The following is a 15,223-nucleotide window of genomic DNA, read 5'->3' on the forward strand; positions in this document are numbered from 1 at the left end:
GAAAACCTATTTAGGTTTATTGACATTCTGACCTCTCACAAAATAAGAAGTATTTTCCCATCTATTTCTCAAAAATTGAGGCATTCTCACAACAGTTATGCCACAGCTGTTTATTAAAGTCTTCATTATGGTTTGGCTTATACTTGGAGTAACAAAGATGACTAATGCATCAAATGTGTTGCAGTTATGACTACTTTAATAGGTATTAAAAATATATATTGAAGATGCTATGCAGAAGACACAATGTCATAGACAGGACACTTGCTACTTGGTGAAAAGCACTGCCTACATATTTTTCATCAACAGAATCATTTAATACTCAGCTTTGCTTGAAACTTGCTTTTTCAAAAGACAAAGTTAATTTCAGTTATAAGTTTTTAAGAATGAAGTCACAGAAGTGCCCCAGTTTTTAATAAACCAATGTTTCCAATTAATTTAGGAAACATTTTAATTACTTTCTTACTTAAGAATAGTGCATAGTTCTGAAATTAGAAAAGAAAAGAAAGAAATAGTGTTTGTACAGGAATGCAAAGAGGCAAAGGGCTTTTAACCAGCTCCTAAGGCTTATTTTATTACAATCAAACATCAGTTATAAGAATTGTTTTATTTTGGTAGTTACTATTTAAATATTTGGAAATGTTGCAGTCTCATCATGCCATCTCAATAGGAAAAGTACTTCCCAACTACCAACTAGCGAGTGTAATTTTTTCAGACACTAACTATAGTCTAGGTCTATAGTGCCACAGGAGCCCCAAACTTTTGTGCTTGATTTTTACTATTTTTTAAAGAACTCAAACTCATTTAAAAAGTCTACTATCTGAATAAATTAATTTCAGCTATTAGTAGGTAACTGCCAGGCATCACTCATCAGAATAGAAACTTCTCATACAGAATTAAAAGATTAATCAGAGTTTAAAAGCAGAATACAAAATATTTCAGAGAAGTTACAACCCAAATAATAGTATTAAAATGGATTAATACAGAAGCAATGAAAGAAAGATAAACAAGTGGCCAATTTATAGTCAAAGTTAATTCCACTTAAAAGGAATTTGAACATCTCAGCTATGTGGAAAGGCTGAGAGAGCTGGGACTGTTTAGCCTAGAGCAGAAAAGGCTCAGGGTAAGGAGGGGTGGAGGGGAATCTCGTTGATGTATATAAATACCTGAAGGGAGGGTGCAAAGAAGGCAGAGCTAGATTCTTTTCAGTGGTGCCCAGTGATAGGACGAGAAGCAATGGGCACAAAGTGAAAAACAGGAGGGTCACTCTGTACATCACAAAACACTTCTTTTTTTTAATTTTTACTGTGAGGGTGACCAAGCACTGGCACAGGCTGCCCAGGGAGGCTGTGGAGTCTCCATCCTTGGAGATACTCAAAAGCAGTCTGGACACGGTGCTGGGCAACCTGCTCTAAATGGCTGGCCCTGCTTGAGCAGTGGTGTTGGACCTGATGACCTGCAAAGCTCCCTTCCAACCTCAACTGTTCTGGAAATTATTAATTACTTCCATGAAAAGCTAAGAAAAGAAACACACACAGAAAAATGACAGATCAAATAATTAGGAAGCAGTGTTGACCATGGTATTTTTATGACTACATCAATTAATGACTTAAATCAGCAAATAGCAATGCAATTCTAACAAAAATAATAGTTAAGTTTTAAAGGGGAAAAAAATCTCAATTTAATATAAGTAAATGATTATACAATGCATTCTTAAGTTCTAGAGGCTATTTTACAGGAATAATTCTACTGGAAGTCAAACACCTGGAGAATGGAAAGAACACAGCCAACTACATTTTCAGTTCAATTAAAAGAGGTAACTGGGATGCACTAAGAATTTCCACACCATGATGCTTCACAGTATTTCAAAGTCTACACACAGGGATCCATGTACAGAATTCAGAAAAGAAGTTTTAATTATTTTTGAAGCCACCCAGTGACTTTAAACCAAAACAACAAAAGACCTGCCAAAACCTCTAATGTCACTGAAGAGCTGTTCACATTACAAAGATGGGAAGCAGCGTTCGTGTTACAAAAATGGGAAGCAGAAGAGTACTGCTTTCCGAATCTGATACCCATGTGGAGTGACTGGTTTTCAGCAATTCTGACTGCTAAACATGTACAACTTTAACCAGCCTAGACGTATTTTACCTAGGATGAGTTTTACTTGAACAAATTATCAGCATAAATTTTTATGCTTGTCTACAATCCCTCTTAACTATGTCAAAAGTGAAACTGAAAGTTGAAGCAGGTCTTTGAACTTCATCAACAACTTGCTCCTTGTTCTATTATTACCAAACAAGGTGGGCAATAAGGATGTAACTAGAAAACTGTAAATTAGCATGTCTAACTGTACTTTGTAAAAATCCCTGTTTTTCTCAGTTATCAGTGTCAATAGTGACATTTGCTTTGCACCTTCTCATGAATTTAAAATAAAATTTTTTATCTTACTAACTCAGAGCACATTGAGGAATGAGTTTCAAAAAACCCACAATACTACTTAACAAACAATGGTATTAGGATAGTTTTGGTAACAGTATTTTTGTGAAACATTTAAGCAAAACAAAAAAACCCTCCCCCAGCTTCCCCCCCGCCACACATTGTACAAATTAAAAAGGTTTAGATAATGCCCAATTTCCAATATAGGTCATATCACTTAAGAATAAGGTAAAGAATTTACTTAGTCCTGAATAAGAGGAAGTTTTTAGTCCATGCTATGTTTCCTGGTTAATTTTTTACTCTATAAGATAGAGATTTTCTCATTTCTTCTTACAAGTAAAAAGTGTGTCACATACCTGTTGTGTGTTTCTTTGTGACTGTAAACTGGACTGCAGCCTTCTCAACAGAGGAACACCATTCCTAGACAGTCTTTTAAGCAACCAGTAACTGTGCACGCGTTCAACAAACTGCTTCTTCCGCTGAATGGCCACCTGATTCATAATCTTATTTAATCTACAATATGGAAAAACTGATATTGTATTTTTCACAGCAAAGCATAAAACATATTTGTCTATGGAAGTTAAACATCATATACGTATGAATGTATAACATAACAACAGCAGTGATCACCATATTACTAATTTCTTTCAATGACATCCCATTCAGTACAATTATTTCTGAGCAGTAGATTACCATCAAATACCTCTGCTTGACACTGTAGTTTCTACCAAATATGTTAAGATACTTTATAAAGCTAAAGGGTATCAATTTTTTCATGATCATTATCTCAAGAGCAATCCCAGATTACGGCTGAGAATAAAGCTTTATGTGCATTTCAGAATAATTTTCCTATGGAAAATAATGTCAGAAATAAAGCTGTAAATCCCTACAAAAGTTTTCAGATCATTTGTTGCTGTCTTCACACAGAAATAGTGTTTATTTTAAAGACAATACTTCTTCAAACTTTTTACATAAAAACATGCAACAAAAGACTTGTATTACTCATCTACTAATATTAATTGTTTGGTAAATAAAGTGAGCAAAAATGTAAAACAGAAGAACACTTATGATTTTACCACACATATATGATGAAAATGCGCACACAGAAAAGATGCAAGAAAGGATGACAAAAACAGTTAAGCAAAATATCTTGATTAAAAAAACCCCCAGTATTTTCTCCAAAATTGTTTTTTAACAGATGCAAATTCTGTTGGCATATACGGTTTACAAATACTCTAGGAAAGTGCTATACGAACACAACATGAAACAGCCTTGACTCGTAATTTAAATAATGACATGTTAAAATGTCCAAGTCTCACACACAACACTAACCTCTCAAAACTTACATTCAAAAAAAGTTTATCTGAAACAGATCTTCAACCCTCTGTGCCTACAGTATCTTGAAATCACAGCAAAAAAAATCCAAAAAAAGTTAATGGTTATAGAATGAAAAGGTTTTGTCTTTGTATGATATTGCAGGGATTTGTCACTGGTGGCAGCCCTTTCAAAATTAACACAAGATGCCCCAAGGCACCAATCACCTGTATTGTTAGGGGGATTGTTCATTCATTTGGGGACAGAGGTGAGGTGGAGAGAGAAAAAGAATTTCCCTGAGCTGGGCCTAAAACAGAGTTACAGAAAGGATAATATCAATGACCAGAAATCTGTTAATTCTTCACTCAGTATATTACTACCCATAGCAAAACTCTACAAAGGACAGTAGTAGGTTTATCAGAGATGCTCCAATAAAATAGGCAAAATAAAATTCAAGAAGTGTCTGATTTGTAGAGCACTACCACGAAGCATTTAAAGAAAAAACATGAATGTATACACATATTAGTATTTTTCTGCTTTTTCCCTTTTAATATTAGGAATAAAGCAGTTTCTCAGGTAAGCGATAGAAGAAAAGTAGTCAAATACCTAAACAAAATGTAAAGCTGTAAGTAAACCTTGTGTAAAATTATTTTTAAAAATAGCTGGGAAACATGAATGATATTTTTCAGACACACATACCAGTGAGTCTACCCTGAGTTCACCAAAGGTCATCTATCCCTGGTTGTTTTTTCTGGGCTGCGTAGAAGTTAAGCAAAAATACGTCCACTTAGTGCTACACTAACTGTAGCTACAGAGCTTTCAGTCATCAAAGGGTAAAGGCAGAGCAAACACAGGTTTTCCTCAAAATACAGTGCCAGTGCATTCTTCGGTTGTTCAGTGACATTGTTTTTCAATTAATAACTAAGACAGTTCAGCATTGTTGAAAAATTTTAGCTTAACTTAAAGCTTAGAAAGTCTGCAGATGGCCTTAGGACCGTCTTGTAAGTCTTTCACTGAAGGGCAGAGGCAGGCTCCACAAAGACTTACTCAATACAGAACAGACCTTGATGTGACCATATTAAACTTCAAACACAAAAGAATTACAATTAATTATAGAATGCAATAAAAATCAAATAATTACTTTCACATCTCTCTCTTGGAACAGCAAAACCTACTGAACCAAGTCAAAAAAAGCACAGCCAAATATATACCTATTTGGAAAGATCAAAGAATCATAACTTAACATGAAGAAAGGTGCCCTGGCTTCATGCCCATCAGATGTGGCAAGACTAAGCAAACATCTTTAATTACAGCTTTAAGTACATTTGCCCATTCATATAACGAACCATTCTATTAACAGGTAATTGTAATAGTAAAGTGCTCGAATAAGCTTAGGAAAGATGTTCACAGAAGATATTCTCCAACTTTCAAAATACAAATAAACAGAAGGTAATTTGGAGTACAGAAATGTCCTGGTTTTGGCTGGGATAAAGTTAACTTTCCTTCTAGTAGCTGGAATAGTGTTATGTCTTGGATTTAGCATGAGAATGATGTTGATAACACACTGATGTTTTCAGTTGCTGCTAAGTAGTGTTTAGACTAAGTCAAGGATTTTTCAGCTTCTCATGCCCAGCCAGCAAAAAGGCTGGAGGGGCACAAGAAGTTGGCACAGGACACAGCCAGGGCAGCTGACCCAAACTGGCCAACAGGGTATTCCATACCATGGGACGTCATACCCAACATATAAACTGGGGCGAGTTGGCCTGGAGGGGATCACTGCTTGGGAACTAACTGGGCACTAGTACGCGAGTGGTGAGCAATTGCATTGTGCATCACTTGTTTTGTATATTCCCATTCTTTTATTGACATTTTATTATTGTTATTATCATTATTAGTTTCTTCCTTTTTGCTCTATTAAAGTGTTCTTATATCAACCCACAAGTTTTCTCCCCCACCCTCCCGATTCTCTCCCCCATCCCCCTGGTTGGGGGGTGTGTGGGGGGTGAGTGAGTGGCTGCGTGGTGCTTAATTGCTGGCTGGGGTTAAACCACGACAAGAAACTACCTAACAAGGGGTAGGAATCTACTCCTCTCTGCCTTCCCTCTAAAAAAACCAAACAAATACTGGCTGTTCATATTTCATTTAGACACCAGACTTCAGTAGCAGCAATATACCACCAAACACCCTTAATTTCTCAAAATACAGAGGTCAGAGGCTCTTCACATGGCAAATATCTACAGAGCCTCTACACTATGATCTTATTCATATTATGAGGATATTACATCTGCTGTTGCATCCTAAGAACCCACTAACTAGAGCACAATTATTTGATCCCAGGTAGACTTTTACTGTCTGAAAAACATTGAATTTTGACAGACAATACAACCATTTGGGAGAAACACGACACGATTCATCCACTGCTGTAGATCCCTAGAAGTAGCACAGACTGGGTACTGATTTTAAAGCTCCCATCCTTGATAGCACTACCATATTGGGAACGAGGTTTTCACTCACAAAGATGCATTCAGTTGCAGTGAAACTGAACACAAACATGAAATAAAGCACATAGGTATGCACCAGTTTTGAACAAGTTCCTTTCTGCTACCTGTGCTTGAACTAAATTTGTAAATGTTGAAACTAAATTTTCAAATCAGAATTTTGAATTTCTTTGAGGTTTGAAAGGAGTTTGCTGCACACTACACTTCCTTTTTTTCAACAGAGAGATGTATTTAAAAAAAATATAATTGAAGAATAAAAAAAAAGTACATACTTGAGGCAGATAAGGGAGAGCTGTTTGAAGACTTAATAGTTTTGCAATCCAGGATCTGACTTGCACAAGACAGGATTAACTGCTACACTACACTGACAAATCCCCCATGCAGAGGCAAGGCTTACAGAAGTTGGGTCACCTCCCAGAACTACACAAAACACCTCAAAGGCATTTTTTTTGCTAAGGTATCTGTCCACCCTGTAACTTTTTCCAAGTGTAAGAACATCAGGAAAGAACAGCTTTCTGTACTGTTTTATTTTCTAATGGCAAGTCAAGCATAGTAAGTACTGGGACAAAAAAAAAAAAAATCAGATATTAAGAACGCACATTAAAAACAAGTGTATCAACTGACCCTTAGCTTTCTCTTCAGAAAAAATAGACAAAACTCATTGCAATGAGCAATCTCATTACTTAATAGTTTTTTATATCTCTGTTAAGACTACCAATTAAGTGCAAGACTACTACTGAAGATAGCTCAAAAAGAAGAGAATGTAGAAACATACATCTGGAAGATACTACCAGAGTTATGGTCTACCCTATCACAACTGACTTTAGACATGTCAGGAGAAAAAAAAAGCCACAACTATAGCAGCTACAGAAAGCAAGGAGGAAGATGAGAAATGTTCTTACTGTCCAGGTTTTGCATGGAACAGAGAATTTGTTAAGACAAAATTCCCAAGGAACACCCTGAAATGGACCATGTTAAGGGCTAAACACTTTTCTCTCAAAACATTTAAACAATTAACAGAATTGAACAAAACCCAGAGCAGAACAGTTCTTAAGACTGTAACTTGCTACAGCCTGAACAACTGTTCTGTTGTTTTTCCCTCATCAGTTATTTAAAATAAAGTACATTGAAAGAAGAATCTGAAAATTCTTAAAAAGATAGCTGTGTTCCCATGAAATTCAGGAGCTGCTGTTATATAACTAGTCCCATAAAAAAGCTGATGACCACTGCAGCCTTTTGATGTTTTGGCACCACTGGTCATACCCCCTTTTGTTTTTTCCTTTTTTTTGGGCTACATGCCAAGACTACACAGACATCAAAACATTTTTCAAAACTGTTTCATTTGTTGCCACTCATTTGGGCAACTGAGAAAACCAGTACTACTACACTTCTCCAGCTCGACTTGTATCCGACTGCAAAACACTGTGACACGCACTACAAACACGATACAGAGGCATCGTACAATCGCCTGCTTGTCTTTAAAAGGGACAGGTCCCTTTTCAACTGAACCTTTCAAATAGCACCTGTAGTTAGCTCCCAGCCTGAAACCATACTTCAGGCTGAAGCGTAAATTATGGCATTAAAAATACACTGCATTTACAAAAGCAACAGAAGGATGAGGAGAGAAAACTGGCTTGTTTGAAAGGATAAGAGAGACTCAAATAATTTAATTTTAAATGAAAGTTAATATACAACAGCTTTGGTGAGAAACTGTAATCAGCTGCTCTACACTAACCCTCTCCTCACATGGAGGCATTTGATGGATAATCTACCCTGCAAAAGGTGATAAGCTTTATGCACTGGTCAAAGCATTCAGAGAAAGCTGAGTGTTACTCAGTCCTGTGTTTCCTCATCTTTTAGATAAATGCATAAAATAATTTTTGTCAACGTAAGAGATGTGCTCTTGTCATATTAACAATCTCACAGCTTCCTTCTTCCTACTCATGCCTGCCTTCCTCTCCCAGCTTCAGTTATGTGTCACTGTGGCAACTACGGCGACTGGTTACAAGAAAAAGTGAAAACAATATTTTTGGTGACTAACTATGTGGCAGTTTAACATAAGAAAGCCAATGAGAGATAATCAGCCACTTTTCCATTAATCATCACTAGCCGCCCCACAGACCATACATGCTTTTTAACCCCACAGATATCATTTCAGTATTACAATATATGAAGACTTCTATAGCATCTCCCCATTCTCAAGTTTTCAAAATACAAACTGGAGACAAAATTTCCTTAAGCAAGTATGTGATTTTGCCAGTATTACTATAGTAACTCAGGCAGAAGAAACTTAATATGAAAATTGGTAAGATTAAGTAATAAAAAATACCTACTGAAACCAATCACTTTTTAAACATGAACTAAACCTAGTATTTTAATTACTATACTTCTCCAGAGCCTCCAGGTTCACAGATTTGTTATTTTGCATCTTCCTTTATCCAACATAGCTGTATTAAAGGTACATGCAAAAGACTAGCAAAACTAAATTATACTCTGTAAAATTCTATTTAGTACCACTAAAATACCAGTTTCTCTTGACCTACAGCAATACCTATAAACAATCAAATGATGTTCCACTTTACTGGGTGAATAAAATACCCCTATTTTCCAACTCAAAGATGGCAGATATGTTTGTCAGAACAAAACATAAAAAATCTAAATTGAACAAGCTGTAACAAAGTAAACCAAGTTTCAAGAACATTTGAATTTTCAAGCCTTGCTCAGTGAAGTTCCACTGAGTATACCCAGACTCATAAAAAAGCAGGAAAGACACAAAAATTACTTACAAACAACTACAGTAATTCCAGTTACACTAACTGGAAGAGAATTAGCAGAAAAACAGAATAAAAAACTATGGAAGTGTCCATTTTGGGAAGTGGAATTAATTCTGGGGCCTTGCCAACTTGTCCTCCTAGCCCCGTACCCATAAACTTCAGCTTCTGAAGATGAGAAAGCCTGCTTGGACAGATCAAGCCCTACTCTTACCACAGAGAACCTTTGGCAGCAGCTGCTTATCAAACAGTGTTTGTAAAACTCGCCTTTCAATATACCTTTTTTTTTTTTTTTTTAAACAGTGGAGAGAGACAGTTTTGTCGCTGTGTCTGTATGTTATCCCCTCCCTCAATAAAAAATTCAACTTACTATATGATTTCTTAACTACCCCCCCCAAATCAGCTTTAAAGACAACAAAGGTAGAAGAATAAATACATAGAAATTGGAGTCCATTTGCGTGTCTTTATTTGCTTTTGAAAAAGGATAAGGATAAGGTTTCTTTTGTAACTCGCCAAAGTCAGTTATGTACCCAAGACGGTACATACCAAATCCTGAAAAGACTGACAATGATTTAATTTAAACTTCTGTGCAACAAGTCTGCAGAATCCCCATGTGACAAAGACACACTTTCCTAATTATAACTACTTTCCAGATTTTGTACTGAAGATTTGACGGAACACTTCCCTCACTAGTCTAACACAGTGTTTAATCACCTTTACGGTTATTCCTTTTCGTCTGTATGTTTTAAAATTCTAGCTATTGAATTTGCCTTTCTCTGCTAGGTTGAGAGTCCAACCTAGAATCATAGTGTCATTTAGGTTGGAAAAGACCTTTAAGATCATCAAGTCCAACCGCAAACCTAGCGCTTTAACTACTGATACCTTTTCTGAAACCTGGAAGTCTCTCCAGGTTCCTATTCTTTATTCTATATTTACTGGTATTTAAATAGTATTTGGACTCAACATGTAGAAAACACTTTTTCTTGCTTCACATGACTCTGAAACCAGGCATCTATTTTTCTACTTGAGCAAACAGCTTGTAAGATTTTTCTTAAGACAGGAAAGTAGCATTGAAGTTCAGAGTTAAGAAATTGCTGTTATTTCAGTCAATTCTCCATTAGTTACAACAGGTTACTTTGTTCCTATTCTAACAATTATGTTTGTGGTCTTCCAAACCTTTGGATAAGGAAAAAAACAAGACAATCAAAAAAGCCCCCACCCTGTCACACTGGAAAACCTCCTTAGTCTTCTCAGAAAAATCACGTGCATAGATTTACTTCTGCCACTTCCTATACATAATACTGAGTCAAGACTTTTCCTTAAAATCACTCAAAATATTTTTCTGTGCTTCTTTTTTTTTGTAGTAGTTATAACCATACCACACATGATTTTGAAATCTAATCTCAAAGGCTAAATTCACATCAGCAGGAGATAATGTATTAATCAAAAATGGCCTTTTTATCTGTAATAAAAGAAATCTCAGTATTTATCTAGTAATTTTTGTGCACTCTGTAATTTGACCACTGAATAAAAAACTGCCAGGAGATGGTTCTTCAGACAATGCATTCTGAAAATCATGTTTTTGTACGGCACTTACAGGACACCACACCCTCTAACTGCCACCAAAAAAATCTAATGAAAGTTCACATAACCGGTGAAACTCAGAAGTACTGAAACCCCCCCCCACATTAATTTTTATCTTCATAACTGCAGTATCACATATAAAATAATTGTGGACCGAAACCCACAGAGAATGCAGAAAATACTAATTATGCACCCTACAGAAACGTCTAATGTATTAAATTCTGTTTTAAGCTTCTTTGCCCTGTACATGCAAAATAAACAGAGAAGAAAAAAAGAAAATTGTATGTACAACATATTCCTATATCCATTTTGTAAAAAGGGCATATTTAAGTATGAGACAACACTTCTATCCTCTGGATTTTTTGGGGGGAGAATCACCCCTCGGACATCAATCAACATGTGGCTTCTAATATCAGATATCCAAGTTTCTTCTCCATTATTTTCACTCAAAATCGAGACCCACTTTTATGACTTCATAAGTCACACTCTCTCAAACACATTAATTAATTCTTATTTAATAAGCCAACCAGAGTCCAGACAAACTAGCTTGAAAATAAAGCTCTAAAGTTCCCCTATTTAATTATTTTTAAATGCCACTGAAGCAAAACTAGTGAACACAATAGTAGCTCTTTTCTTGATTTAGGCAAAATTATTTTTTTATTTAAGCAAAGATGTCTGGACGACATCAGCAGTAGCTTCCACATGTATCAGAAAGGTTGTGAAGTCGATCAATCTTACAAGAAACATCAGTGGATGACTGCTAGCATCCCCTTCCACTTTACCTATATGATTCCATCATCTAATTATTAGGTACAGCCATAAGGCATACCTACATTATGCTCTCCTGTAATTTAAATAAGTATTTCCACATGATTTTGTGAAAGTATACATACATGTATATTCAGGTATAAAAAGCTAACAGACATTAGTCTGGATTTATTCAGCTTTCAATTTTTTTACAACACTGGGCCTAGTAGTTTTTTCCAATGGCTTTTTTTATGCTGAATTTTAAGCAGCATTTCTTATTCTTTTCCCCCACTTAAAAACTTCCTGAAGGTATAAAACCCCCCCCCCAAAACAGTACCCTAAAAAAAATTAAAACAAATTCCCCAAAGAAACCCACAAGCCACATGTATGATTAAGAAGCATCATCTGTGAATGCAGACTAAGAGTGTCTCAAAGGCCTTGTAAATGTTCCTTTCCACTTAGAGTGTATTTCATCACTTTCTGTTCATTTATTTTTCTGGTCCATACTTTATTTTAGAGACAATCAAGATTCCTGTGTTGAGATAACAAGACTACATTTAATTATTTGGTAAGAAAGTTCAGGATAGTTCAGTTGGATAAATCATAAAACAAAAGGAAATACTGGGTTCTGCCTTGAGACATGTAATAACAGAAATCCAGTTTTACCAGCAGGAGCAATATGCTTCTAACAAAAGCAAAGGTCAACACAGAAAAATCAGCTAATGTGCAGCACATAAATGCTGATTTCTAAAGACAGCTGAAAGTATTTTTTTAAGAGTCTCAGCAATTTTTGCTCTCAGTTATCTGCCCACTAACTTACCTACTTTCATAAGGATCTTTTAATTCTCTTTCAATAACATGATGCAACACAACTGATGGATACAACATGGAAAACAAGTGTAACACCTTGTTCCTATGTATTATGAAAGTGGGTCTTCTTTGCTTATTTTTTGCTCTCTGTACAAGTACTGTATTTCAAATGCTTTCTTAATTTCAGACACTACAAACATACCATGTAAAAACCAAAACTAAATATGAAAGCAAATATTTATATACTTTAAAATATCTGCTTCCACTTAATAGAGCAATACTTGCATGAACTGTATTTTAATAAAGCACATTACACCATATCTCAGTGTATGTTTTGAAACTACTGAAGATTAAATATATCGCATTCAATTTCGCCGCAAGTACATAGCCACAATATCCTAGTTTCACAACATTTTTAAAGAACATGGATATTGACACGGGCTTTGCTTTTCAAGTAAACACATTTTAAATGCGTCTTTTGACACACAAGATCAAGAGACTACACCAAAACGATGTTATTTGAACTGAAGAATCAAGCATTCAAAAATAAGAGAAACCAGAGAGTTTTCACAACTAACGCTGCAACTCTTCCCCTTTGTGTATCCATCCTATTCATTGGATAAGGCAGCTGTTATAAAGCACAAGGATGAGCAGCAACAAGGAAAATAAAAATCCACAAGAAATGGAGCAGAGCCAGTACAAGATAACTAACAGACAAGAAGCTAGATTTAGATTGTCAAGTCAGCCCTTCAAGTCAGGATTTCCTAACTTGGAAATTCTGGACCTGAAATCGAAATAAAATACTTTTAGTATTTTATTGGGGGGGGAATCATTTATCTACTAGGCAAAATTCAACTATCATACATCATCAGTGGTATACGAACCCTGCAAGGACAAATTTGCCACTCTCTTCAGACAAACTGGCTGCTGGCAGCGGGAGGCGGCTTTTTGGACTACCATTTGCCAATAGGTGCAGGTACTGTCTGTCCCTCCAATACAGACATGCAGTTTGAGGGAGCGTCCTTCCCCACTCACCCCCTCATTAACACAGCTGCTCTGACACTTCCCAGAAACACGTGACTTTTAGACCAAGTTCATTTCTGCCTTTTCAAAATAAAAAAAAAAAAAAAAAAAGCTGATGAATGCAAGCAGTACAATGTAAGCAACTATCTTCAACAGTTTTATATTTCAAGAAAAATTCAATGGAATTTTTCAAAGGCAGGGGAAGCAAGCATTTATCTCCTATCATCAATGGTTAAAAACTTCTGATCCTAGACTCTTAATCTCTAGTTCACGGATGATAGTCTGAGAGGCCATATAATGAGATTACAAATGACCAACAGAATGACACTATCTATGTAATTTAACAGCAAAAAGCTTAAGAGTATAACAATTGCGTAAGAAATTCTGGTAACTGAGAAGTGTACAGCTCTCAAAATAGTTCAAAGCAGTAGTGTAGAAACCTGACCTACAGATACGATGATACAGAAATTCAGGAGGTACAGCAAGTCATGTAGAAATTATGAAGTATGTTGTTCTACACCAGTCTTTTTAACATATCTTGAACATTTAGATGTTTCTGAAAACAGAATTGTTACAAATGGTGTTATTAAAATGCCCCGTCTTTATTTGTATACACTCACTATCCAGGTGAGGAAACAGCATATAATCCTTCCACTTTAAACTAAACGTAAATGGCAAGGGGGTTTTCCTCGAGCTTCAGCAGGTGTGCTGAGGGGCTGCATCCACCAAGTATTTTCCTCCTCACTATCATCTTCATATTTCTATACTTCTCCAGCTACCAGCTCTAAAGAACCAAATACATGCCAAGGAGACATATAGTCTAGTTGTCAATCATTAAGAAAGTAAACCAGACATCTCCATGTGTGCCTCAGTTTCCAGAGATGTTGAAAACATGTTCGTTTCAAATTCTTTAGGAAAAAAGCACTAGTGTTTAAACACCAAGCATGTATGTTTCAATTTAAATAGCTTCATTGCTCTTCCTTGAGATGTCTGGAAAGGCAAATCATGTTTCAGCTCCAAAGGAAAAAAAGTGCATTAAAAAACAGATTAGAGAAAAGGGATCATTTAAATGAAGACTGCTGCAAAATGATCCACATTGTTCGTTATTAATTCATGGGTATGTATTTGACTCTTACAGACACAAAAGTTTTTCTAAAGGAAAAAAAAGAATAGCAAAAGAAAATTAGACAACCAAGATTTGGGTCTGCAGCATAACCACTTTTCCTTTCAATATGCTCTTTCTGTTTTGCTTTTAGTTCAGGTATCAGTTTTCTAGGACTAAGCACATTCACACTATGAAGTACTTAAGCAAGAGCCTCTTTCAGCTGAAGACACATAATTTATAATAAAGCTTAACTTTAAAACAGTTTTAAACTGCACCCATTTTTTACACTTCTGACATAGAATACAGGAACTATACTTGTGTCCAGTAACATGAAACCGAGCATAATCAGAAGAAAGCTGAATCTCTTTGCAGTCTTGAAAAGAAATTTAGTTGTTATTAAAAAAAAAAAAAGTCTTTATATTTCTTTTCCTGGCATCTAATAACATTGTTAAAAAAAACCCAACAACTGATGATAATATCCTTTTAGGGTCTGGCTTTTATGAAAGTTACCAATGGAAAGAATTGCCAGAGGTACAACTGAGAATTTACATTCTAATCCTCAACTCTCACTTAAAGTTCTTTTTTACTTTGCCTTAAAAATACAAAACAAAAACACACTACACCACCAATCAGAATTGTCCTAATTAAGACAAAGCCTAATTCTTTTACACAAACTCCTCCCTCCCATGGACAACAGTACATGTTTAAATAACAGTATTAGTTGCTTACTGTCAACTTAAGCTTTTCTGCAAGGCATCACTAAACAGAAATACCATTTTACCAAGCAAATCATAACAGAGAACAGCGCAATTGATCTGATGTTTGTAAACACTACACAAGAGCTAAAGGCTGTTCGTCAAAGTCAGTCAATAAGTAGCTACTTGCATTAACAAAACTTATTATGGGAAAGGACTGCAGTCTGAAAACAAGTCCAC

The 15,223-nt window shown here is 35.7% G+C and overlaps 1 protein-coding gene across 16 annotated transcripts in view; it reads right to left on the reverse strand.

Moving 5' to 3' along the window:
• Positions 1-15,223, reverse strand: part of BRD1 (bromodomain containing 1) — a 78,439-nt gene that overhangs the window by 42,973 nt on the left and 20,243 nt on the right. For all 16 annotated transcript variants that reach the window (XM_069801915.1, XM_069801912.1, XM_069801920.1 and 13 more), the window contains one exon: positions 2,793-2,949. In XM_069801915.1, coding sequence (XP_069658016.1) covers positions 2,793-2,949 — 157 coding nt within the window. The remainder of the gene's footprint in view (positions 1-2,792; positions 2,950-15,223) is intronic.

Source organism: Haliaeetus albicilla, chromosome 14 (genome assembly GCF_947461875.1).
Source record: "Haliaeetus albicilla chromosome 14, bHalAlb1.1, whole genome shotgun sequence".
NCBI classification, from domain to species: domain Eukaryota; kingdom Metazoa; phylum Chordata; class Aves; order Accipitriformes; family Accipitridae; genus Haliaeetus; species Haliaeetus albicilla.